This window comes from Pecten maximus, chromosome 14 (assembly GCF_902652985.1).
Source record: "Pecten maximus chromosome 14, xPecMax1.1, whole genome shotgun sequence".
In the NCBI taxonomy this organism is placed as follows: domain Eukaryota; kingdom Metazoa; phylum Mollusca; class Bivalvia; order Pectinida; family Pectinidae; genus Pecten; species Pecten maximus.
The window spans coordinates 29,475,057-29,502,343 of NC_047028.1; the positions used below are offsets into that span (position 1 = coordinate 29,475,057).

At 35.6% G+C, this 27,287-nt stretch overlaps 1 protein-coding gene across 3 annotated transcripts in view; it reads left to right on the top strand.

Annotated features, from left to right (window-relative positions):
* LOC117341985 (myosin-VIIa-like) overlaps nucleotides 1-25,691 on the top strand; it is a 44,019-nt gene extending 18,328 nt beyond the window's left edge. The window contains exons 2-29 of one of the 3 annotated variants that reach the window (XM_033903899.1): nucleotides 2,174-2,457; nucleotides 3,091-3,369; nucleotides 3,889-3,975; nucleotides 4,431-4,526; nucleotides 6,143-6,261; nucleotides 7,074-7,191; nucleotides 7,528-7,656; nucleotides 7,845-8,018; nucleotides 8,268-8,495; nucleotides 8,876-9,285; nucleotides 10,166-10,317; nucleotides 12,011-12,192; nucleotides 12,931-13,043; nucleotides 13,360-13,526; nucleotides 13,989-14,083; nucleotides 14,438-14,499; nucleotides 14,951-15,103; nucleotides 15,476-15,581; nucleotides 16,904-17,054; nucleotides 17,498-17,536; nucleotides 19,757-19,849; nucleotides 20,585-20,697; nucleotides 21,105-21,223; nucleotides 22,008-22,074; nucleotides 22,590-22,706; nucleotides 23,344-23,427; nucleotides 23,856-23,975; nucleotides 24,199-25,691. In XM_033903899.1, coding sequence (XP_033759790.1) covers nucleotides 2,174-2,457; nucleotides 3,091-3,369; nucleotides 3,889-3,975; nucleotides 4,431-4,526; nucleotides 6,143-6,261; nucleotides 7,074-7,191; nucleotides 7,528-7,656; nucleotides 7,845-8,018; nucleotides 8,268-8,495; nucleotides 8,876-9,285; nucleotides 10,166-10,317; nucleotides 12,011-12,192; nucleotides 12,931-13,043; nucleotides 13,360-13,526; nucleotides 13,989-14,083; nucleotides 14,438-14,499; nucleotides 14,951-15,103; nucleotides 15,476-15,581; nucleotides 16,904-17,054; nucleotides 17,498-17,536; nucleotides 19,757-19,849; nucleotides 20,585-20,697; nucleotides 21,105-21,223; nucleotides 22,008-22,074; nucleotides 22,590-22,706; nucleotides 23,344-23,427; nucleotides 23,856-23,975; nucleotides 24,199-24,309 — 3,968 coding nt within the window. In that variant the 3' untranslated portion in view covers nucleotides 24,310-25,691. The remainder of the gene's footprint in view (nucleotides 1-2,173; nucleotides 2,458-3,090; nucleotides 3,370-3,888; nucleotides 3,976-4,430; nucleotides 4,527-6,142; nucleotides 6,262-7,073; nucleotides 7,192-7,527; nucleotides 7,657-7,844; nucleotides 8,019-8,267; nucleotides 8,496-8,875; nucleotides 9,286-10,165; nucleotides 10,318-12,010; nucleotides 12,193-12,930; nucleotides 13,044-13,359; nucleotides 13,527-13,988; nucleotides 14,084-14,437; nucleotides 14,500-14,950; nucleotides 15,104-15,475; nucleotides 15,582-16,903; nucleotides 17,055-17,497; nucleotides 17,537-19,756; nucleotides 19,850-20,584; nucleotides 20,698-21,104; nucleotides 21,224-22,007; nucleotides 22,075-22,589; nucleotides 22,707-23,343; nucleotides 23,428-23,855; nucleotides 23,976-24,198) is intronic. The other 2 variants (XM_033903900.1, XM_033903901.1) reach the window with 2 other exon arrangements.
* Nucleotides 25,692-27,287: the final 1,596 nt, after the last annotated feature.

Here is a 27,287-nt window from a genome sequence, read left to right on the forward strand (position 1 = left end):
CAAGAAGTCACCTTTCCACCTTTTGTCGGTAGAGTAATACTGAATGTTGAGATCCACTGCTGCTCTCTGCTTTATGTCGAACTTCGACTCTGTTTAATGATTTAGTAAAAGTAAACAGTTTCTTTTATATCTACTAAATACGGAACAAGTATGATGTGACCGGGTGTGGTGTACTGTTGGGTATCTTTGGTAGTGACAGGGTGTGGTGTCCTGTTGGGTATCTTTGTTAGTGACCGGGTGTGGTGTCCTGTTGGGTATCTTTGGTAGTGACCGGGTGTGGTGTCCTGCTGGGTATCTTTGTTAGTGACCGGGTGTGGTGTCCTGTTGGGTATCTTTGGTAGTGACCGGGTGTGGTGTCCTGTTGGGTATCTTTGGTAGTGACCGGGTGTGGTGTCCTGTCGGGTATCTTTGGTAGTGACCGGGTGTGGTGTCCTGTTGGGTATCTTTGGTAGTGACCGGGTGTGATGTCCTGTTGGGTATCTTTGGTAGTGACCGGGTGTGGTGTCCTGTAGGGTATCTTTGGTAGTGACCGGGTGCGGTGTCCTGTTGGGTATCTTTGGTAGTGACCGAGTGTGGTGTCCTGTTGGGTATCTTAGGTAGTGACCGGGTGTGGTGTCCTGTTGGGTATCTTTGGTAGTGACCGGGTGTGGTGTCATGTTGGGTATCCTTGGTAGTGACCGGGTGTGGTGTCCTGTTGGGTATCTTTGGTAGTGACGGGGTGTGGTGTCCTGTTGGGTATCTTTGGTAGTGACCGGGTGTGGTGTCCTGTTGGGTATCTTTGGTAATGATCGGTTGTGGTGTCCTGTTGGGTATCTTTGGTAGTGATCGGTTGTGGTGTCCTGTTGGGTATCTTTGGTAGTGACCGGGTGTGGTGTCCTGTTGGGTATCTTTGGTAGTGACCGGATGTGGTGTCCTGTTGGGTATCTTTGGTAGTGACCGGGTGTGGTGTCCTGTTGGGTATCTTTGGTAGTGATCGGTTGTGGTGTCCTGTTGGGTATCTTTGGTAGTGACCGGGTGTGGTGTCCTGTTTGGATATCTTTGGTAGTGACCGGGTGTGGTATCCTGTTGGGTATCTTTGGTAGTGACGGGGTGTAGTGTCCTGTTGGGTATCTTTGGTACTGTCCAGATATTGTGTCCTGCTGGGTGTCTTTGGTACTGTCCAGATATTGTGTCCTATCGGGTGTCTTTGGTACTGTCCAGATATTGTGTCCTGTTGGGTATCTTTGTTAGTGACCGGGTGTGGTGTCCTGCTTGATACCTTTGGTACTGTCCAGATGTTGTGTCGTGTTGGATGTCTTTGGAAGTGAGTGGATGTGATTTCCTGCACTATAAAGTCGGCATCATATCTGCGCCACCACATGGAGACAAATGAACATATCGCAGTCTTCTAGACAACACACACTCTCACTACACGCAGAATGAGGCCGTCCTTAAATTAAACAATAGTTGTTGATAAGATGTTAAACAATACATAACCAAACCATACGCAACACTTTTAATGCCGCGAGAGATATAAAGGAAATCTCTACTTAATTTCCTTCACCACATGTCATTATATTATGTTAATATCATGTTCTAAATCAGGGTTTTAGTTTTTATTTTGTACTCAATGATCCTTAATTACTCGATGCCCCGGTTAAAATGTTATGGCACAGTCATTTCTAGTTTGCTGTCAGTTTAGTTTTTTCCGGAAGAGTATCCAGGTTGTGATATGTATAGTCTGGTCATCGTGATTTGTCTTTATACACCATTTAATCTCTTAGAACTTCATAACACCCCCTCAAACTAAAAATAAATAGGTAAATAGACCAACAAAAATAAATAAATGAATTTAATAAATAAAGTAAAAGAGTAACTATCATTGTTAGACAATTCGTCATTTCTATATGTACAAACGAGAAATGTTTCCCTCAAGAAAAATCATACATTTTTTTGTTGAATGTGCGCCCTTAAAGAAAAAAAAATACTAAAACTACTTCATCGCAATCTGCCTTTGTTAAAGATAACACACCGTATCGTGATCACGGATTCCTTCCTGACATAAAGTTCATATGGCCTCGCTTATCTTTTATATGTTATTTCCCGTTATGATTCCTATAGATAATTTCCTCGGTAAAAAAAATCCGTTGTGTGTATCTAAATTGTTGAATGTTGTCATGTTTATTTTTCAGGACAAACGGAATGTCGGACGGAAAACAGAGACATGTCAGCAACATAAAGATTGGGAGCGGGGACCCTCCCCCGAGGAAAAGGTCATCACAGTCTATACAAGTACCAACCACCTCCGCCTGGGGTGGGGATGAACGTCATTTCGACGTTTCCATTACCGACGATAACCCACAAAGTCCAAGTTCTCAGACGAAACAGAAAAATGGACTCTCAGCTTTAGAAGAATGTGAACATGACCCCAAATTCGGGACTGCGACGCTTTCGTCTGCGCAAGTTTCGGACCAGCTCGTATGTTTACTGTGATTATTTTACACCTATATATGTATATGATTAGCTCGCCTGGAACAACGTCTAGGGGAATTTTTTACTAAATTTGTATACCCTCACCGTCGTCCTTAATTACCTAGGTTAGGTTTCTTTTATGAAATATTGTTGTTTCAATACTAATGATAATTTGATATACAAAACATGTATGTGTTCCTTGTACAAGATCTTTCCATGGATATAATATGTTGGTTCCTGCTTACTTTGACCGTGACCTTTGACCTACATTTGAAAATCTTCGACCATGGCTAGAGTGTGTCAACCGAACGAGAAAGAGCTTTTGTATTCGACATATGCATTCCTTGTGACAAGAATGTTCCATTGGTATTACATTTGGAGATCTCCTGAACTTGACAGGGACCTTTGACCTACATAAAAAAACTAATTTAGAGTTTTAACCCACTCGGCGAGCTATGCCGTTCTTCTGACATCTCTTGTTAAACGTATTTACAACGAAGATTGAAGCTGACTTGATATCCTTTGTAATGCCAAAATCTATACTAGAATCTATATGATACATTGATAATGAACGCCATTTTGTTCTCGTAATGATATGTATTTTTATGTAAAATTAATCTGTATGCATCACATTTCTAGCTAAAAGTTTTACAAGACTCCACTGTTGTCCAAGAGAACAATGGCAAGGACATCGATGACCATCGGTCATCTGGTCGTCATTCTACAGCAAGTGATCACTCAACCGAACAGTCAGACGAGCCTTCCATAACCAGGTCACATGACTCCGGGGATTCCGTAGCCCCTAGTAGCTGGACATCCTTTGCTCAGAGTCTCTTCACAGTAAAGGGATCTAGTAGTTACTGTTGTGCTGCGCTGCCCCAGCCCCTCCTACCCAAGTACGAAAAGTCAGATCATTTGGTAGGTTTGAGTTTTTGTTACCCTCAATTACTTTCACGCGTTAACAAATTATTGCGTTTAAGAAATATATTGCTTAGATATTTCTCATCTTGATGATAATGCAGAAAATTCGCCCACTTCACTACTGGCCATGCTATCGGTTGATATATCATTAATATTTCTGCAACAGTATTGCTTATAGTTCACAATAATTTAGGGCCATCAAACACTTCCGACATCAAATTGCCTTTACAAAGAATTTTCATTACTCTAATAAATCTTCTGCAAGACATGTACATAACATATAGTTGTATAAAATAAATAAAAAGCGAGATTCTGAAATTCCATTCCGGAATGTTCAAAACCACACACAATTTTTTTACCAGCTGTCAAGAAAACCCCTTGAAAAGAGGAGGTTGACTTGTCATCATAAGATTCATTCTCGTAAGAGTCATCATCACCAAGCTTACCTGATAGCGAGGTGTGATTGACATATTTTTCAGGTGAGAAAAGCTTTTCATTTCTTTATTTTCTGTCCAGGCCTCGCTAGCTTCCTGGGTAACAATACTGAGAATCATGGGAGATTTGCCAGATTTGGACGTCGTAGACAAGATAGATGTTGCTGGGGTAAGTCACGTGACATATGGAATCTGCAGGTTCTTTTTCTAGAGTAGATGCTATACAGGTAATTTAAGATTTTGTAGCTATCTTCTCATTTCCTAGCAGGAGTGAATAAATTTCACACCATTGTCCTGTACACCTGACAAAATAGAATGACACAAATATTTTGGCCTTTTAAATTGAAATGTATGTACATTCTATGGGAAAAGGACACTTCTTTGCCTGAAATAAAAACCGCTGAGAATTCCACAAGCATGGTGAAAAAGAGCCAATGTAACGAGATTGGTTTGTTATTGTTTTGTTTGTTTGTTTGTTTGTTTGTTTTCAATTTCTGATTTGTTGAGTTGTTTAGACCACACAAAATGATATAAGTATTTCTTGAAAATTCTATATCTATATTTAGAAATCGATATACAGGAGTAAGGTAAACAATAATATTTTAAAATACTTTTACCATTCAGCAATCAACGCCCCCTACTGTCCAAGTCCGACAATTCTACCACAAGAAATACACGAAGAAGGATGTTGAGGATGCTCACAAGAAATACACAGAACTGGTAAGGAAGGCGAATGGTACCTTATCTGTCAGACCGTGGTAAGGAAGGCGGATTGTACCTTATCTGTCAGACAGTGGTACTGCTGGGAGAACTGATATAGGTTTTTGTGTTTGTTTATCATTTTTCTGACAGTCATTGTTCCAGCAAAATGAAAAGCAGATTGTGTTGTCATAAAAACAATAGATACAAAATAAATTGTTCTTTAAAGCTTTGATGTTCATTCATCCACGACAGATAACGTCAATGTGGCGGTACTTTTCGACGCATAGTGATCGCTGTGTTATGTCTGGAGTGGAACTGCATTGAAACAATTTTTCGACAAGTTCTAACGATATAACCTACAGTAGCTATCTGTATGATATGATTTGTCTTTGAATAAAACAACTTCAATGCTATCTTTACATTTAGAGAAATTGGCCAATATTCATTTGACATGTAAACGTGTTCCATTTATACTAAATTTCTGTCGAACGCTGAACTCATGTACACGAACGAGTTATCGATCCATACACTGTAAATGTTCATGTTTTCGCAGTCAACTTTGTCGAGCGATTTTTGGTCTAAATCTGGAAATTATGACTGTGTTTTTCAAAATATGTTATTTAAGGATTAAATTTAATCCTTCTAATTTAATTCACTATATACAATCTCTGTGAAATTCGCTTTTCTTGATCAGCTCTTTTCTCTTATGATGTACAACGCCTCTGTATTAACCAATCAAAAGCGACGTTACAAAGGGCAACGCCATTTTTCACGTTATGGACCAATAACAAATTTTTAAGTCAATGAAAATGTTTCTTTTACAAATAAGATCAAATCATAGTGTTTTGTTTAACATAAATTGGATATACGCCAATTCATTTATACAATATGATCTGTTGAAAATGGATATTGCGCTAAATCAAGTGCAGAAAAAATGCGTTTTCAGTATGTTATATAACTTTCGAAAGTTTCACTGATGAATATTCATATCCACAAAACATTTCAAGAGTTCAAATAATAAATGCTCAAACGAGCAGGCTGGTGTGTTTTCTCCCCTTGTCCGCTGTCTGATTGACATTCATCATTACGGAGGTTTGCTCGTTAAAGTGTTATGTTTTAGTTGACACCGCTATCATATGTACAGGTCATCGACATTTTCTTTGTGTGTATGGTCTGTTTATATTTCCCCGTGAACAGCCAGGGTCATTTCGAGGACGTTTCAGTTTAAACATATTTTAGTTCAAAATATTCAAAAGAAATTTAACACATGTTGTATAACTTATAAACATCCTTTTCCATAAACATTTATACAATGGTATTTACATTTGTACAAATGGTAGCATTTTTGATATGATGTAAAGATATATATTTATATAAGAAAACAACATTAATATATAAGGTGATAAAACACATTTTCGTATGCCATATATATTTACAATTTCGAGGAGTCTCCTTGTACTGTAGTACCTGGTGACTACCTCACTGATCAATCTATCCGTCGGTTGCACTTATCCGGTCTTTCTCTAGAGGCTAAGCACTCGAGACGTAGACCTTCATACCACCAAAATATCCCAACAATGTGAAGCGGTATGGTCTTTTGCTGCAATTTTAAGTTGACAATTTCTCTTTTACAGTTTAAAAATCCCGGATTCACAGAAGCCAAAGGTCTGCCCTTTCTCAATGACAAATCAGTCTCCATGCTGGAAAAGGTCCAGTACATATGTGCGCTTGGCATCTACCAGCCGGACCTCAGGTATTGTAGTGGTATCAGTGATAATCAGTAGGAATCTAGGTGTTCTGAACGTTTGTATTTACAGTCTTTGCATTGTAAAAAGGACTTGAAGTATATTTTCAGATTAGATAATTTTAAGACAATGGATTAAGTCAGACATCAGTCCGCGGTAGTGTTCCTCTTAAACAGGCCTGCGTGATTACTCTATCAAAGTTTCTTATTCATTTTGACTTTGTACCGACAATTGATTTTACTGAAAATATTTCTCAAATTGTACATGCTGTGTATACGTGTCAATTTTTGATCCACCATTGATGTGACTAACCGATTATTTGACTCACCATTGATGTGGCTAACCGATTATTTGACTCATCATAGATGTTACTAATCGTTGTGTACTCCCATTGACGTCATCTAGCGATTATTTGACTCACCATTGACGTGACAAACCGATGCTGTGACTCACCATTGACGTTACTAACCGATGTTGTGACTCACCATTGACGTGACTAACCGATTATTTGACTCACCATTGACGCGACAAACCGATATTGTGACTCACCATTGACGTGACTAACCGATTTGTGACTCACTATTGATGGCACTGACTAAACCATTGATATGACTAACCAATTGATTTGACTCGACTGGGTTGGACTAACCGATGGTGTAGCTCACTATTTGTATGACTAACCAACGATGTGACTCGCCAGTAATAAGTGATGATGTGGTGTGACTTACAAGTACTAGTATGTGACTAACCAATGATAACTAAACTCATAAGTAATGTGACCAGCAAATATCACGTGACAATGGTGATGTCTCTGTTGTAGAGATGAGCTGTACTGCCAGGTTTGTAAACAGCTCACCAACAATCCGTCCCGTAACAGCACAGTGAGGGGCTGGGTCCTCCTGTACCTCATGGCCGGGAGCTTCTCCCCTACTGAGAGGGTAGGTTGATTCTTCAGACGGGTTATCTTCCTATAGTTTGAACATTATTTTTTAACAAAAAGAGTCTACGTTACAATACCACATACTTAGCCTTGTAGCAGACAGGTCATCCCCATTAGTTGCGATACCTCCCAGAAGGCTAAAAGGTCATGTTTTTATTTGCATTGTGGTATATTTTGCTACATGTACATTGTGTAGCTAAATAACTATATTTTCCCTTCATGTTGTGACATTATACGCAAGGGATGAATCTAAAAACTGATCATTCTTATTATTTTTCATTGATATGCATCATGATGGCAAATATATTTAAATCATTATGATTTTATGTTGCAGTTTTCCCCATGCTTCCTCCAGTTTCTCCAGGAGAGCATGCCGGAACATGCTAACCGTGTAGAGAGGATACTGCGGCGGACATTCATCACAGGGACCAGGGCTTTCCCACCCAGCTGGCTCGAGTTTCAGGTTAGTCTCACGAGCAAACATGGTGCCATTACCTCTTCCGAATACAAACTATCTTAAGTTATTTTAGTATAGTGGCTCATAAACAGATTCAGACTGCTCAGTATCTGAGTGATGAACAAAAGTAAAGAAAAATGTTATTGTAAAAGAAGTCATTGTATAATGCTTTAAGAGATGTAATTGCATTTTAGGCTGCGAAGAATGGCAAACCCATCCTGCTTCCTGTAGCATTGATGAACGGGAATCGGATGTTGGTAGAAGCGGATTCTGTGACAACGGTTCAAGAACTAAGTCGACAAATTGGGAACCGGACTGGTCTCCAGCATCTTGAAGGATTTTCTGTCTATATAACACTTATGCAAAGGGTAACAATCATATCACTTTCTCTCATCTTCTTCTCGACTTTTGTCATTGTTTAAATATATCTTAAGTAAACTTATGCATACGAAGATTATAATTACATCGATTATTAAAGGGCAGGCATTTTCCTTTCTTATAAGGGTTACCGCAACAATGACGGTTGAAGGGTCAAATTCTATTGATTGTATTTGAAAACTGATGCCACAATTTGCGCTCCGCCATTTAGAGGTTCATCCATTTAATTTTCTCATTAGATATCTTGTCTTGGACATGGCTTACATCGTGTTATGGATGCCGTATCGGAGTGTGAACAGCACACCCGTCAGATGGGAATGAAGGAGAGCACGTCCACGTGGAGGCTGTATTTCCGGAAAGAGTACTTCACGCCCTGGCACGAGCATATCCACGATCCAATTGGCATCGACCTCGTCTATCAGCAAGTCATGAGAGGCGTGTCGGTGGGCGAATACGTCTGTGACAAGGTATGCAAGTGAATCGGGATTAGCTGTCAGTTGGAATTCGTATTAGAATCTGGAAATAAATTCTGTGAAGCGAAACTCAATACCGAGCTCTTACATTTGATGTATTTTATAAAAATATTATTTTGGAACCTTTAACAGATGATTTTAAAAGCCTTAAACGCCTGTGGTTTCTTACATTTTGCATTTGAAATATTTCCTTTTTATCATCTGAGTCGAGACGTTTTCAGGGAAATCAGTGGTGTGATCACCAAATATCTCCTCAAGAAATAAAAAAAAAAAGCCATATTCATCATGCATATTGTATTATAATCAAGAGTTTATTACATTCAGTCTAAGATGTGAAGCTGATGTATTTTTACACCTTTGATAAATTATTTCAGGAGGAAGTGTTGGTTATGATGGCTGCTCAGCGATATTTTGTAGAGCATGGAAGTGATTTAAAAAGGGACAATATTGAGTCTTTCCTAACGAGTTGGCTTCCAGGTGAAAAGAAAGCAGGTGACGAACTTAATTCCTGGATTGAAAAAGTGACAAAAGTGCTTGAAACAGACATTTTGAAAAGTAAAATCAATGCAGACACTTTGAAAGCAGATGTTGTGACGTTCGCCAAAAATAAATGGTTTCACATGTTTTCACGTTTCTACGATGCCAGCAAAATCCAAGGCCCAGACACCTCGTGGTCCCAAGTGATTCTTGGCCTAAATTTCAAAGGCGTTCAAGTGATGGATGAGAAAGAGAATATCAAAATGCAGATTCCATTCATAGAAGTATCCTCAGTATCTCGAAGCAGGTAAATCAGGCGGGAAAATCGGGTATACCATCTCTGTGGGACCGAAATACACATTTTTCGTTATTTTGTTAAAGTTCCAACTTGGCATTGTTATACATACTCTCCTAAATGCTTGCCGACAAAGAACGAAATTATATTACATTTTTTCATTGAACTTTAAAGACACGAAACTATTTTAAGGACAGAAGATTAGTTGATTAAGATAAAGTACAAAATTGTTTTACACATTATTGTCAAATGAGCATTAACAACAGTTTAAAGGCATACCATTAAACCTACATTTGTATAAATGGCCTTTTGATATTTGATGGGCAATACCTATACTTGTATATGATAATTTTACCAGTTAACGCCTTACAGCATTACTCGGTACATAATCTGAATTTCCCTCAATGAGTTCATATAAAAGGGCGAATTGTATGTTAAATATGTGCTAACCTACAAAAGTAGCCTTCGTGTACTTAGAATTTAGCCCGTTCAGCTGGTGCATACTAACCAATCATTTAACTCAGTGATATTCGTAGATACTTTCGTGTGATCAAGATTAAGGGAGGTAACTTTAAGATAGTTGAACATTTCCTGGCGTATAAGCAAGTGTGAGCGATAAACATGAGCTTATGTTTACTTTGTGTGTTGAAGATCATAATTTGATGCCATGAGAATGTTTGTTGGTGCAGTTGTCATCAAAATCATCATTCACTGATTTACTTAGATTTAGACAAATTATAGGACGCTTACTCTTCCGAAGTATCACGCTCTATTTTCCAATTTCATTAAAATTTTATATTTTCCTCTGATTTTTAACGATTTTGATATAGGTGTCGCTATGTTCTTGGTGTGTTAGTATAACTACTGTTATATAATTCATGTCCATTTTCAGACATACTACGACCCTTTCCACGGTGAAATCCGAAGAATATGTGATATTTTCACTCCACTCCGAAGACCTTTTTCGTATGCTATCAATGTTCCTTGAAGGATTAAAGCGCAAATCAAAATATGGCCTTGTTGTCCAGGACTGTTCACAATATGGTGAGTATTCGACGATCTGTATTGACCACCGATTATAACTGTTAACATCAAAGTTCAGTCAGTTCGATTCCGTTCGAAAATGGGTTTTATCGAGAGGTATTTCAAATGTTTAAACCAGTGGCAACATTTTCATGGGTGATAGCGAACTTGGATGTTATATTTGCACACGTGTTCAGAGACAATAAAGATATACTTATAGGAAAAATACCGATATGTTTTAATTACACCAGTGAAAGTTAGATGTATAAGCTATCGCAATGTGAATCGCAACACAGGGGCTTGGCACGATTTTCCAAATGATAGTCTATATATATATGTATATAGTATCAAGGGTAGTAACTACGAAGAGGGGAAAGACCAACGTATTTAAAAAAAAATAATTTGTCGTATTCTGCGGGTCAAAAATCTTAGTGACACATACATTACCTTAAAGAGAAATGTTTTATCTTTCCAATGAGTGTTCGATGAACAAAATTGGCCAAGTATTATCCAAGTTATGACCTGACGAATTCGGAAATAGATGCTGAAATGGCTAGGTCGGAATCTCCCTGTCCGGTTGAATAGTCGCCTCGCCTCTAATGGGTACCTCAATAACCATTCAGAAATCGAAAAATCGACGCTTGCAGCGGTATACAGTAACCATAACTATGTCAATATAGGATGTCGGTTGGTTATGTTATCCGTCATGTGCCGTAGCCAATTCCATATTACATCACCGAGCTTACCGTCTTCAAAAAGAACGGCCATCTTTCCCTAACCTTTCGTGACTTTGTTTATGTCGTCACAGTGGTCGTACAGCCAAGAAGCGTTCCGAATGAAGGGAAAGATGGCCGTTCTTTTTGAAGACGGTAAGCTCGGTGATGTAATATGGAATTGGCTACGGCACATGACGGATAACATAACCAACCGACATCCTATATTGACATAGTTATGGTTACTGTATACCGCTGCAAGCGTCGATTTTTCGATTTCTGAATGGTTATTGAGGTACCCATTAGAGGCGAGGCGACTATTCAACCGGACAGGGAGATTCCGACCTAGCCATTTCAGCATCTATTTCCGAATTCGTCAGGTCATAACTTGGATAATACTTGGCCAATTTTGTTCATCGAACACTCATTGGAAAGATAAAACATTTCTCTTTAAGGTAATGTATGTGTCACTAAGATTTTTGACCCGCAGAATACGACAAATTATTTTTTTTTAAATACGTTGGTCTTTCCCCTCTTCGTAGTTACTACCCTTGATACTATATACATGGAAAATCGTGCCAAGCCCCTGTGAATCGCAAGACCATGTAGCATCAGTATTCAAATTGAAACAAATAAAGATTAGTTTCAACTCTAAATCAAAAACATAATATATATTATTTATGAAATGATGTACATGTATTTGTGCCTTCCTATTGGCTAAAATAGCCTTACATAATTCCCAGTTAAACGTCAAAATGACACGCCGTGCAAAACAAATGTAATGTATCTATGAATAGGTATGCGTTGTATATTTGGAAAACGGACACTTGCACTCTTTAATCTGCTTAGAAATAAATAATTTGTATAATAGAACTATTATAGCCCTTTGAATTGGCCTGGATTTATAGACTTGGAACAAGTATTTTTAAACGACCTTGAAAGGTTATAACAGTATGGTTTTTCGCCATAATAGTTGATAGTTACCTCCCCTTTGTTTCCAGATGGTGCAATAGGACTCGGTGTACAAAAAGGGGACCTCATCAAACTCGATCACTCGTATGACCAACTGAAGAACGCCGATGTTTTCAAAGGCACATGCCAACGTACGGGAAAGAGCGAGACAATGCCACGTGACCTCCTTTATATACTCCCAGTTATAGAACAACCCACAAAGGATATGATGGTATAGTCTACATGATTCAACATCTTCCTGATAACAATCGTTAACAATATGAAATACAATTATCGCAGACAAGTGTAATAGAAATTCCTTTTACATATGCACCTGTTCGATGATTGTTAACTAAAAGTTGCTCATCAATTTCGTTTATATTGATTATCCATATTGAAGAAAAATTACTGGTATCCTTAAAATATAAGGTCATAAAGATATTGTCAACGATCGAAAAGTGGGTATAATTGACTGTAGAAAGTAACTTGATACAGCATTTAAATTACGATTGAATGATAAGGAAGCATGGTGGACAATAAAATGCATGCATTTGACCAGTATCATTATTCATGTATATGATAAAACAATCGAAAAAGTACGTTTGAAAATATTTGCAGATTTTGGCCTTCTTCATATATTTAAGTTTCACGATATTAATTAATTTTCGGAATCACTTTCTCTCATATAAGTAATAATGTCAATGAGCAACAATGCCAACAAGTTTTTCTCCTGTCACTGTAATATTGCGTTAATAATCAGAACGATATCGCGTGCATTGTAAACCTACGGATCTCTGCGTAGCGCTTATCACACTGATCACATCCCAATTGATCATGATTACTTAAATCAAAATTACATTTTAATGTTTTGTGTTACGTTTGGGCGAATTTGTTATAATTTGATAATTCGCTAAAATGTTATTGATATGTACGGTTATAATACTAAAACTAAATTTGCTGTTTGCCATAGGGAATGGTGACTGTTCAATTAAGGAAGGAATTTAACCCGTTCATTATGCTGGTGAACACTGAAAACCGAAAGGAAGAACACAACCTACTCAACTTCTCCAAACACCACTTCCGGTAAGTCATTCAAGTATAATGTCATTTAGACAAATCAATGAGGACTTAAGGTATCCTACAGTTATAACGAACGCGAAAAAGATCACATATGAAGTAACTGACTTCAGTAGATGAGTGGTACTCATTACTTATGGTGAGATTTTGCTTAGTATGAAAAATTTATACGACTCATCGTTAATTAGCATATTTAATGGAGTATCATCCTCCGCATTTCAACACCATATATAAAGTATAGCAAAACGAGGTTAGGTTTTGTATTGCCTTTCTCATACGCGTCATTAAGATACCATAATATGATTGCATGTTGGTGTTTCAGATCATCAAATGAAAACAGGATGTCCAAAATTTTATCCAAAGCCTCCTTTAAGAAGGACAAATCAACTCAGTTGTGGCAATTCAGTAAGGATCCTCTGAAGAAACCACTGCTCAAGAAGACATGTAATCGAGATGAACTTAGGCAGACAAGCATCAGATGCTTCCTCGATATCCTTTTACATGCAACTGTTCCAACAGATCATGGAGCAAAATCTTACAAATATCAGGAGAAAGATAACGTCTATGGCTATGATATTAGAACCGGATTACGGAACGTTTGTATAAAACACAGGTTGATAACTATGATGATACTTGGCCATTCCACCAATACTTTATGCTTGAGTATTCATGTTAGAGAGAACGTACGCAAACATATATAACATATATTTGTGAACGTGCAGTGTACATGTACCTGGTGTTTAGGTACACTTTTTATTATCTCACATAATTCATATTCATACAGACTACTGACAGGGCGAAACTATCAATTTTTCCTGCATACGCATCTGCTTAGAAATTCTGTTTCTTACATTCATTTACTAAATGCCTGACTGTGTTATGCATTTCAAATTAATCATTTAATAAATGCATTCCATACGATTTCTTAAAATCAACCTTAACACTGTATACCGATCCAGCAGTTCATGGGGGACGCTTCGAACAAGGACAACATATCGGATTTTGAACTCGCCAATAACTCTATTATTGAACCGTCAATGAGAAGCGTGAGTATGAAAGATATATTTGACCTTGTTCTACATTTAAGTGTTAAACTATAAACGTGGAGGGTGTCATCAATGCTGGAGAAGACGCTTACCCTGTCGGAACATCTTGTCTTGTTCTCCTTTTACTTTGTATCCCTGTAAAACTATATGTTGTGCATATTTGAAGCATGCTTATCCGATTGTTAGTTAGAATTATGGATTTTCTTCTAGCGCTGGTATTATTTATTTTGAAAAGATTCTCCGATTATTGTAATATCAATTTCGTTATATATTAGTATAGTTCGATTTCTTAAAAATAGATATACTTCTATATCATATGAAAAAAAAAAATTTTTTTCCTTTTTTTTTCTTCAGAGACATTTGAGGGAAGAGGTGTACTGCCAACTCATAAAGCAGCTCACACACAATCCAGATAAGTAAGTATACCCTCAAAATTAATCTGTCCTTATAACAGCCTTACAAAGCTAAATTAGACGGCGAAGAAATTCAAAATTATGAAAAAAGTAAAATGTCCAATAAATATTTGTATTACCACTAATTTCATAAAATTCACTATGAAATATTCCTCCGGCTCCGGTAAAGTCGCGTCCCGCGACTTGTTTAAAAGATGTCTTAACTGTCCACTACTGAATGTCTAAAGTTTGGCCGGAAGTTGTCTGTTCGTTGCTCCAATGATATGCGCGATTGTAAGCTCCAGGTGTTATCTATGATTGATGTGGTTGTGCATTTGTTAGTGAATTATTATTCGTCCTTTATAACTCCTAATTATTTTTTTTATTATTTGATGGAATGTAAGCAAACCGTTTGACACTTCTAGGGCTGATGAGTGATATCAAGGACCAAATGTGTTGACATCCTCTTTTGCAGGGCAAGTGAAGATCGAGGCTGGCAATTGCTCGTACAAATGTCATCTACAGTGATCCCCGGAAGTGATTTAGTGGAGGAGTGCGAGCTCTTCATGAAAGGAAGTTCTCATAGAATGGCCGCTCCATGTCTTGACAGATTTCAGACAACGAAACGGTAGGAGAGCATTGATCATTACACATGGTCTGGATATTCAAATATTTGGTACACAGCAGTTTTGATAAACAAGGATAATGAATTCTCCAATTTCTTGATAGATTTCTGACAACAAAACGGTTAGAGGATATAGATCAGGATGCAAATTTAACAAGATATTTTGTAGAGATCATGAGGTAGTTCAGATAAACATAAATAAGTTTGAGATACATGTACCAAATAAAAAGGAAAGATCAAATATATTTGATATGCTCTGAAAGTATATGAATGTAATATGGGCGGACAATGAGCTGTGTCGTGTATGTAAGCAATCACATTAGAAAAATAATACCACCTAATACCGTCACGCAGTCCTTCATAATTCTGTTTTAGAAACGGATTCAGACAATACCCACCTCACCAAAAGGAGTATGAACTGCTCAGGTCCACAGAGAGAACAATCAAATTCGATATCGTCTTGCCTTTTAATGAAATACAGGTTTGTAATATTACCTTGTGCTATAGTCATATGATAATGAAATATTTTGAAAGCTTAGTATGTAAGGGTGAAGCATTTATCAGTTTTTAGGCAAAAACAATTCCTCTATATCCATATCTAAAATTACATAGTAATGAGATATAATAAAGCGCGTGATAGTTTTTTCATGGCTAGAAAAGAAATGTTTTTGTTGCGTTGTTCTTTTGGAAAAGTCTTAACACTTGTTCAACATCTCTGGCGTGAGGCCTCAGACAATGGTTCTCAAGGTCTTTTACAATACACCGAACAACAGTTAAGACTGTTCACAACTTTACCTATCTACACAATACCTCACCTGTATATTTTAAAATGAATTGAAATTGTCATTTTAATGTTTTTATAGTTTTGTATCAGTTGGTATAAAAAGAGTGGATGTAATTATTTTCTTACTGAAATTTTCTCAAATAGTATGAATGGTCAATTTGGACAAATAAGTACACGGAATCAAAATAAATGTGAGTGAATTGTGATATGGATGCTGTGTTAATACTTGAGGTATTTTGGGTAAGCGTAAATGCTTATGTCAGGTTTACACGACAACTCATAAAGAAATTCAGTATTAGGATTGGAGAAAATAAAAAAGCGGTCAAGATTTAAGATAAGTTATCAAAACATTTTCCAAAAGCAAACGGTGCTTGTTAAAGAGGCTTGCCCGCAGAGATCAGAAAAATTGGCTAATAGAAAAAGATTTTTTACACATGACAGATTGTTGGAATTGTCGAGTTTTTCATTTTATTTTCCTTATAAAACGCTGAAAAGTGATATTAAAACCTCATTTTTTAAATATTATTTATTTAATCGCAACCCGCAATAAGTCCCCGCTATAAAGTGGAGTCTAATTTGATTGACACATCAAAGAAACAAGCACGTGCACAGTGCCGCACAGTGATAACTTCAAAGGCAGCGGCGATTTACAAAGAAGATTTGCCGTTATATTCCATACATTTCCCTCTCAGGTTGAGTTTTAAAACGTCTTTTAAATACATATTCTGTAATTGTTTTCAAGAAATAAAGTCGGAAAGCCTCTAATTTTGTCACATAGAAACGTGTACTGAAGTTTATTTAGTGATCGGAGATGTGCCGTTTACCGGTCCGTCTGCGGGTAAGCCTCTTTAAGTATCATTAAAAATTAGACATTTGGATTTTTAGGACATTTATAAAATTATTTAAAACAATAAGTTATATAAGTGACAAAGTAACTTTTTGCTTACGACAACATGCAGATCATGAAATTTATTTAAACTAACCTTTATATATGATTATGTTGATATTGTTTTTGTCAGTCGGTGGAAGTGGAGAGCACAAGCCGTGTATTTGATATAAAGCAACAGATCTTGACGGCGTTCGACCTAGTTGACTCAGCGATGGAATACGGCTTGTTCTTCGCCCTTCGTGACAGAGGTCCACAATATTCATCTACCAATACAAAAACGAGTGTGTGTCCTTTCACTTGCCTTATCGCTAAGATTATTGGATTCCATTGCAATTAGAAAATATTGGATGATGAGGACCATAGCTAGACGAATCACTTATCTGGGTAGAGTTCAATTAGGGTAGAAATAAAATTAGATCGCATGTTTGATAATTGAAATCAAATACATCCATAATAGAACAATTAGAAAATATTTTAATTAATTAGCTTTGATTTTTTTAATTATTTGATTGACTAAGCAATATGATAATTTTGTTATTGATGAAAATTAACCATTTCATAGTTTCAAAAGTTTTGAAGTCTCCACATTTTATAAGATGTGTTCTGAGTCAATTTAAAAGTAGTTATGTTAACGACAAATTGAAAAGACGGAAACAGTGTAGTATTTTGTGATTAGATGTTTTACTAGTTTGCCCACCTGTTAAACATTCAGATCTATTTTCAGCTTCTGGTCACAAACATGGTTCGGAATTCAATATCACAGGCAGGTCTATAGAACGCCTGTAGTTGCAAAAAGAGCAATCCCTTTCACCTATTACGGAATCCACTGATCGTAGTTGATGCTATATACGTCACTTATGTAATATATTTACATATATGAAGATATTCAAAATAACGTCATGTTTTGAATTATAGTTAAAATTTTGAAATATTTTTTTTTTCAAAATTTAACATGACGTTACGTTGAACTTCTTTCTTGGTAATAGTTGTCATTTTCATCCACACTTACAGAAATGTACAAATCTTAAGGTCACATTATACAAGTGACTATATCAGATATGTTCTCTACGTTAGCATTAACCGCAATTAACATTTCCAGTTAAACAGATGGTTAAAAAGCCAAGACATCCTTTGTAAGCTTTTATATTATCATTCTTTCCGGAATCCTCACAAACATGCGATGTAAACATTATCTAGGCAATAGTTTGACTAAATTCCAGTTCAAAAGTTAAAATGCACGACTGTATGTTTGTTTTTCACTTGTTTAACGATAAGCAATTAGCATTGTAGTATCAAACATTACTTAATATCGCTGAACTTAATGACTATAAGAAAGAAAATGTGTGTGGATGAAATTGAATTAAATTGGCAATGTGTGATACCGATGGCAAATATAATGCCTTGGTACATGTTTGAAAACTTTGAATATTCCATTGTTTTCGTCATACTCACACTTTGCCTGCTTAAGTTACAGTATATTAACATTTCACAATTTTCTCTCAAATAGCACGTTTCTAAACAGCACTGACTGCTGCAGTCACACGCCCTCATTCTGATACAGTCTGCTTAGTTGTAAACATGTGTACAGGCATACTGTAGGAATGAGTCATACTGCCAGTGACACTCCTTTGTCTAACAATCTGCACATAAGAACACTCGTGTATAAAAAAATGCAGTTTTAAATGGATTGTTTATCTGTGAAGATCTTGTCTCTGTTAAATCATGATTATTTATATGATGTACATAACATATATTTACCGACATTTTTGTTTTCCATATAGAGTTTTATGAGGATAAGGTTACTAATGGTGGCTGATATTGTAATTATGCTGACTCGTATATCATATATAGCCATATATCATATTCTTAACATAAATTAACTTTGACCAGATCCTGATATTTCGATGAAAGGATCTGTAACTGTGATATATTCATAATAATTAACAATATTAATATTGATAATCATCATTTTTTCTAAAGGGGAAATTATTTTCAGTCTAATTATGTGGATATTTTGTAAGCTAAATGCTTATGATTTATTCCAATCTTTCGTCTTAGCTTAACTGTTAAATATGTGAATGAAATAATTAATTCCTGTCGTTATTTTGTTTCTATCTATATTTCTCTTCGTTATTCGTGACCAGCTTCACATTGCAAATCCAATATCAAGAATTTCTTCACAATTTTTTTTGTATGCTTCATTATCTTTTTTTGTTTTCTTTCTGTCACATCTACCCAGCATTCTTAGATCTGGACTAGTTTACCAAGACTTGCTTTTGAACAAGTGAGCACACTGCAGTTTTATGTACAAATATCCCCTTTCCTTTACTCATATACTAATATACAATGTCTACGTATTGTGTTCCGCGCAGTACAATAAGATGCACATATTATCACCCCACCCTGTATTTATTTACCTCATCAATCCCTTTTTCGTGTTTAACACATGCTCCATCTAATCATTTTTCCACGTGTACCGAACACATATTTCTTCCTGATTTTTTTCCCATTTCTTTGTTTTATCCACATATTTCTTTTAAGTCGGTTAACACAACTGGTCGGTTGTGAAACAGTGTTATATTCTATCTGTTTTTTATTTCTCTAATAAATATAACAGAATACGTATCAATGGATCAAAAATAAATCCTACCTGGAATTGTTATATTAACTAGAAAATAATTCTGTAAATGTATGAAAGTATTAACGAATTTTAACTAGTTTAGTCTTCTCTGCCGAAATGTATCAAGCTTATAATAATCTATCTAATCTTTTAGAAGTGCCATGCATGCGCTCCATATAAAAATATGTTAAATTTGTTCCGAAAATATGCATGAATATTCATTTTATATCATACAGTTCCTCTTCCGAAAAAAAGTTTTTATCTTTATAGAAAAGCATTATTGTGTCTTCTTTAACATTATTTTCCGATATTTGCCATTACGCATCTACATGTACTGCAATTTGAACGATTCATTACTTACAGTGTTGAGTGCAAATGATGGAGACTACTTTATGGACGCCCTTTGTCAGGTTGATAGATTCTGGACAAAGCTAGCACATTCAGGAAGGGCTAGTCGTAAGTTGATAACAATATATGTCGATTTTGTACCAATTTCACAGGATCCTATTGACAGCTCTGTTGTAACCATACAATGTTTCTACTCCACATACAAGAATGTTGAACATATATGTTTTTATTTATAACGATAGAGATTACAGAAATATTTGAAAATAACATGATAATGTTTTCTTGAGATCAGCATATGTTTATGATAGTATGTAAAACATGCAAATTTCACATTTATATAAACAACAAAAATTATTGACAAAATAGCATATCATAATTTAAACTCAAAATCAAAACTATATATTTACATGAAGACTCTTCAAAAAGCATCAGGAGAATAAGACCGGGTGTTCCGGAAGAGTACGCGTCTTCCACGTCATCGGCGCCACCCGACATACAAATCTAGGTCAAATTTGGGTTATGTTACAATATTAAATAAGAGTTATGAAAGTGACAATGGAACCAGTAGGCATACCAAGAAGCATCTATCACAAAAGGACATAGAATATTTTCAAATCAGATCAAGATGTCGACCATCAACTTTCCAGTGGTCTTCATTTAAACTCTACAGGATATATCCGGTCGAAGTGGACAATAAAATTTTGTTATATAAAGATAACACTTCGTCAATATAGTATATATAGGTGAAATTTAATGACATTGGAAGGTCTCTGTTACTTGTTCTGACAAGCCCACCAATATAACCAGCTTCGTATGAAAACAAAGTAAATATCATATTTACAGAAACAGAACAGGGGCCTCCACCAGCACCGCACGTATTCTTCATGAAGAAAATATGGGTAAATGCCGAACCTGGACAAAACAAAATGGCGGACTCCATGTTCCACTTTCCTCAGGTAAGGGATCTACGAATGTAATGCTTTTTTTATTTATAAGTAAGACAGCTTTTATCACAAATAACAAGATGGCAAACGTCATACTCCACCTTCCGCAGATAAGGTCACTGCATTGTTGTTTCTCTGTGTACAGATACAGAAATATCGATATGGTAGTTTGGCAACTTAAGGAAATGCACTTTCACTGAAAGCGTTTTTTCACAAAATAAAAACATTAGTGTTCTCTATTGTTGTTTCTTAAACTTTGCCATGGATATTTCAGTTCAGCAGTTTGCAGGGAAATACCTTTCTGCATTTATTCAAAAATCAAATCAAAGTATATGTATTTCAATTTTATGCTCCAATATGTTTACCATTTACAATTACTTATTCTCTTCCAATATGTAAATCAAATCAATTTCTGACAGGAGCTGCCAAATTACCTCCGCGGATTCCACAAGTTCTCAAATGTTGATCTTGCCAAGATGGCAGCTTACATCTATCGGGGCCAGTTCGGAGATGATATGGCCGGGATGATCAATTTCCAGTGAGTCATGACCTTCTACTTTAGCCCATGATATATTATTTCCTATGTAACGTAATGAGTTTGAAGGTACTGTAAATGTAAATATTTTAGTGGTAAGCTTATTTTCCCGCTGAATGCATTTCACTGCGTTATTACAGTTTCGGTATAGTTTTCGTCGTCAGGTGCTGTAGGTGCGCCCATATACATGTACCTGTATCATTGTCCGAACCTTTTTTAATTTGACTTGGCGCTAATCATTGAGTTCACCATGTTTGCAGTATACAAGAGTCACTCTCTATCTTCGATTGTCAGTCCTTGTTTGGCTCATTGGCTTTCATAATGATTTATTTGTATTCTAAAAAATCTTCTCAAAAAACGTTCTGCAATGCCTAGGTGTTTTTTTTTCCTTTTCTGACAGTCGGAATATTGTTCGAATAAAAATGTGATTAGGGGGAACAAAGCAAGGGTTACAAGTTGTCTAATTTGTCGAATCGGCTCAGAAGCTATATTTTAGGCACCAATTTCTTTTTATTGTTTCAAAGCCATTATGTCAAAGGTGCAAACAATAGAATCTTTGCTCATTTTGTGGTATTCCTCTTTGAATCGTAGGGGACATTGGTCTTGATATTTTTTTCAGAATCTGAAATTTCCTTTTGTAGTGACGCTGGTGCCTGTACCCCTTATTTTCTTTCTTCATTATCAATCAGGTATTTCACAATGAGAATTGAACGTGAAAGTTTCATTAATTATTTTACTTTACCTATTAATTATTTTACTTTACCTATTAATTATTTTACTTTACCAGCGAAAACATCAATGCCTTGATACCTCGGTCCCACACAAAGACGAAATCTGTCGACGAATGGCGAAAGGTCAGTACAACATGAACTAAGGATGTCGCAACAAAACATCTGGGCCTAGTTGTTAAAAGTGTGATTAGGCTTATCAAAGTTTTAACAACAATCTTAAAATCCCGATAAAATCGTTTCTGGAAAATCTAACTTGACAAAATTTTAGGAAACTATAACACTCGTCAGTCTTTTCCAACCTGTAGGTTTAAAGAATTACACACACTCAGGTTCTGAAGTAAAGAAGAAATGAGATTTTCACTAATCAAGTGATTAAGCTAATCACCATTAAACTGGGTTCTGATCAAAATTGATTAAGTTTAAATACGTTGCAGGTAAAACGATAGGTCCATTCAGCCTGTGTGCTGATATTTTGCTTTAATTGTATACATGTATAACTAAAATTTGTTATTTTTATATCAGTTAATTTCAAACGTTGAAGTAAATTAAAGATATAGAAGACATATCTAATTGAATTGTTAAGTTTGTTTAGTAGGGCTTGGCATTTATGTATGCATGTACCAACTTGAATTCAACAGGCCGTTCAGACAAACTTACAGCTGACAAAGGGACTCTCTGCTGACAACGCCAAAGAAGAATTTCTTAAAAACATTTGGAAATGGCCGACGTACGGGAGTGTCTTCTTTGAAGTCAAGGTAAACTAGATCATATATCTCAAATGAAACTATCACGATATCCGGAAATTCTATCGTGTGTTCCGGACGACATTTAGTTATGCATATTCAGGACTTGTCGCGAGTGAAGATGACCTTTATGCAGCTATTTTAGTAGCTATTTAGAGAATTGAGATTTGTTGACACTACTTCTCGAGAAGGGGTGTTTCTGGAATTCCTTTTGTATGATGCCTATCTATGAATATAACATATTATCGTGCAACTTGGGAAAAAAGATAGCCGACAGTCAATTCCGAAAGAATCATTTAAAAAATTCACGTTTTGTTCTGCGTACTGCCTTATTTTGCATATGATGATTGGAAATTTGTCAGAAACCATAATGACCAATATATCATATCGCTCCCCTCAATAAGTGTTCCAAGTTTCATTCTCGGCTTTTATATCATGCAAGAGAAAATGCCGTCATTCGGCGACTCGGGACATATTTTGCACTTGAAGCTTTCTATCGATATTTCGCAGGCATAAGAAAATAGTGGAAACCAAGATGCCTCTGGGAAACTTTACTTCGTATTCCATAACGTTTGAAGTTCTATTCAATATTCCTTTAAAAAGTATGCTATTCTCATATGCTATACATCAAGTTTTTGTTCTCTTGCAGCAACGGATGATGAAACATTTGCCAAAATATTTGTTACTCGCCGTCAATCCCAATGGAGTGTTACTTCTGGATCCTGACTCTAAGGTAATGCTTAATTCATAGGTGACATTTGACCGTAACCGTGGATCTATAATGACCTTTGACACTAGGTCGTATCTACTATAAGAGTCATATAAGATCTAGACAAGATTGACAGGAGAGCTGTTTAGGAGAATTCCCATTTCACTCGTGTACTCTACGAAAGTATTATTGTCTTTGATATACATAGTTTCCCAAAAGGAAATTTGGTCGTTACATAGTTTAATTTTCTCTGCAGAAATCACATTTTTTTCGGCCTTTCATAAACCCACAAAAATAAAACCATCGAAAAAACCTACAATACTGTTCACTGTTTAACGAAGATGGTTTAGGATAAAATGAACAAAGGGTAACACAACATTTATTAAAGAGAAGCCCAACTAGCATTGTATTGCTCTAACCATTTTATCTTGTACTGTGTGGTTGTGTTACAGGATGTTTTGTCCAGCTACGAATACGGAAAAATTCCGAACTGGGCCTACGACGAATTCTCCTTCACCCTCGTCGTCGGCGAATCTTCAAATGCAACAAAAATCTTCTTTGAGACTAGTGTGGTAGGCAATTATGAATTTCAGATATTAGATCGATGTTTATTTTCTGATATCAAACATGTTTTTTTTTGTCTTTTTCGGGTCATCGGAAAGATCAGCTTGAATTCGTGTCAATTGACGTTAATGTGTTTCATTTGATATAAAAACCGAGTTCTGTAGTTCATTGATATTTGTCGTATAAAGGTTCCTTAATTTATTTGTTTCCTTATATTATTTAATTTTTTAGGGACACAACATTGACGACATTGTGATGGCATATGTGGCATGGACCATGAACACTCATATAAAGAAACGGCCCAAGTACGCAGGCGTGACTGTCGGTGAATCAAGCTGCTGATCTGGCCAAACCTTCTTGAAAATTGGCGTCACCTGTGCAAAGTTTTCACGTTTTAAAAATGGTTAAATATTCATTATTACAGTCATCAAAACTATGACATCAAATAGAAAAAATGACTTGGAAGAATTCCGGCTGAAGTTGATGAAGTTTTCAAAGACTACTGAACGAGAGATACTTAACCACAGTTTTGCTCAGAAACAATTTGACAAAGAATGCAAATTAATATGTCAATTATTGACTTCAAAACTTTCTTCGTTTTTCTTTTTCTTTCTTTCTTTTTTTGTTGCTTATCGATAATTGTGTTGAAATGAGCTACAAATATAAGGTTGAAATATACATTTAAGGTTACTATGGGGACAAGTCTCGTCGAATATAATTTGATGCATACCAAAGTATATGGACATTTATTCTTATATAAGTAAGTTATTATACCAGATAAAAGTACAAGTAGTATCGTATTCCATAACGAGTGCAGTGTGTACTCAGGCTTAAAGGTTTGCATAATAGCTTACGTTTTTATTGTAAAGGTATTAACTGGTAGCGAAGTATCTGGATACTGATAAAGTTGATATATTTATCCTATTGTTATCTTATAGACAATATGAAACAAGTTTCTGTTTTGTTAATACTTATATACCTTTTTATGTTTTGCTACAAATGGTTAAGAGTCACATCATACTTAGCCTTTCCATCTTTAACTGACTCCAGGAAAAACGTGTTGTAGAATATCCTATATTGGGTAAGGATGTGATGAACATGAATCGGCTGATTAATTTCATGGATGTAATTAGGTGTTTTTATTGTTGATTTTGAGGATATCTAAATCTGTGTTCATTTGCGTAACAAGTTTGCAATCAATAAATGAAATATATTCCATTGTAATTTTCAAAATCATATTACCATATTTGTTGTTTATACGTATTATAAAATGATAATATTTGTCTTTCAAATACATTCATAATTATATTCTATGGTGTATCTTTTATTCTGTCCTTGTCCTGGTTTTTTAAAAGCATTGTTAGATTAACGTAACATTATTCAAATTAATAAACAAATATCTCAGGTGCGTCAATATATCTTGAGGGTAAATGTAGATAATAGGAATGTTTAGAACTTCCATTTTGTAACAAAGGAACTATTTTTTCAACTTAAAAGTCAAGTTTTTTTGTAGTCAGTGGCAATACTGACAGGAAATCGTTTCTCTTATATATAAATCTTGATGGTTGAAATGTTTTCCTTTAAATTCATTATTACGATCCATTTCAGCTATTTCCTCCGCTTCGTTTGGAGTAAATCGTTTTCCGGCGAACAAAATGTTTGCACTCTGTACGTATCCATACACCTCTCATCCGACGTTATGTGTTAAGCAGAAGTTTGATTGATATATGGACTATGGGGGGGGGGGGGGGGGGGGGGGGGGGGGGGGGGGGGGGGTAATAATAAATCTACAACCGGGGTGACTAAACTAACAAACTATTTATATATTACCACATAATTATACAGATTATATAGACAGAGAGCACATCCATCGACAACTGGAAATAAGAAATGCTATTTTGAAGAGGTTTCAATTTTCGAGGAAAGAACAAAAACGCGAAAAAGATGATTTTAAAAGATCTATTCGGAAAAAAATAGGATCCGTTTTAAAATTGTATCATTGTTACTTTTATTCCAAATGTTTAATTAAAACTTAAAACTTAAAAAAAAATACTTCAAAGTATACCGAATTGGAAGTTTATATATCATGTATAAATTTTTGGGAGGTGTTTAAGTTCTGTATAAAACTTCGCGAGGTTTTTCTCCGAGGAATTACACTTCAGAAGCTCGGATATTCTACTGAGAATCTATTGAAACAAATATTCACATGTACAATATAGTTTTCGTTTATAGTATAAATCACAATTACCCCGAATTGAATATCTTGTTTATCCAACAATTTATTTATATCAATATTTGTTTTGTTTTGTTTTGTGGTATACTAGTACGTGTACATGGATGGAATTAAACTAGATTAAAAGGAATGTACATGTAATATAAGATATTCAAATATGACATCATAAAATAGAAATGGATCACATCCTACCGTCACATAATATGATCAGTCTGGCACGATGATACCAAAATATCCGTCTTGAGGTACATATAGGTATAATTTGTATCCGTTTTTTTTTGTTTTAATATTTTAGTTTTTTATCTGTACCTTCCCCTTTTGCGTTTCCAACACAAGTTCTGAACAAGTTGAGATTTGTATCTGAATTTATCTTTCCTTCTAGTTCCACTGCCGTAAAACACTTTTTATAGCAGTAAATATTTTCCAAATCTAACTAAATGAAGTAAGATTTTAATTAGATTGATATTTTCCTTATTTATTCCAAGCAAACGCCTGTTGTTATTTTTTTCTTTTTTTTTCTTCTTATTTCTGCTACCTATCTTTTATTATAAATGTATATGTGATATAAATTATATGAGTTAGATTATGCAAGTGTATCCGGTGATTACTGTATACCTATCTCGGAATATTCGGATTTATATTTTTACTGGAAATGTGCCTTCCTCTTAAAAAATCGTATAAGTAATATTTTCTTTTCTAGAGTATTTTACGCTGCAGAAAATCAAAATGGGGCCTTATGGACACAAATATTATGGGCAAAGGGAGAATTAGAAATCTGTTGTTTTCGTTGACATTGCCAGTATACAATATGTACTAACACTACGAAATATTAAGAGCAATTATAATCATATGAAGTATGTTTTACTTTGACAATAAATATGTCAGTCTTGTCAAACTAGCCGTTGTGTTCATTTATTTGTGGTAAACTTGAAAAAAAATATATATCAGCAAATTGGACCTCCTTTAAGGAACAGTATATCAGACCAACATTGATTGCCTTTCACTCAGTCCAACTATATGTACATAACTATTTTATATTGTCTCTTCATAAAAACAAACAATAGGACTCGATACTGTATAAAATGAA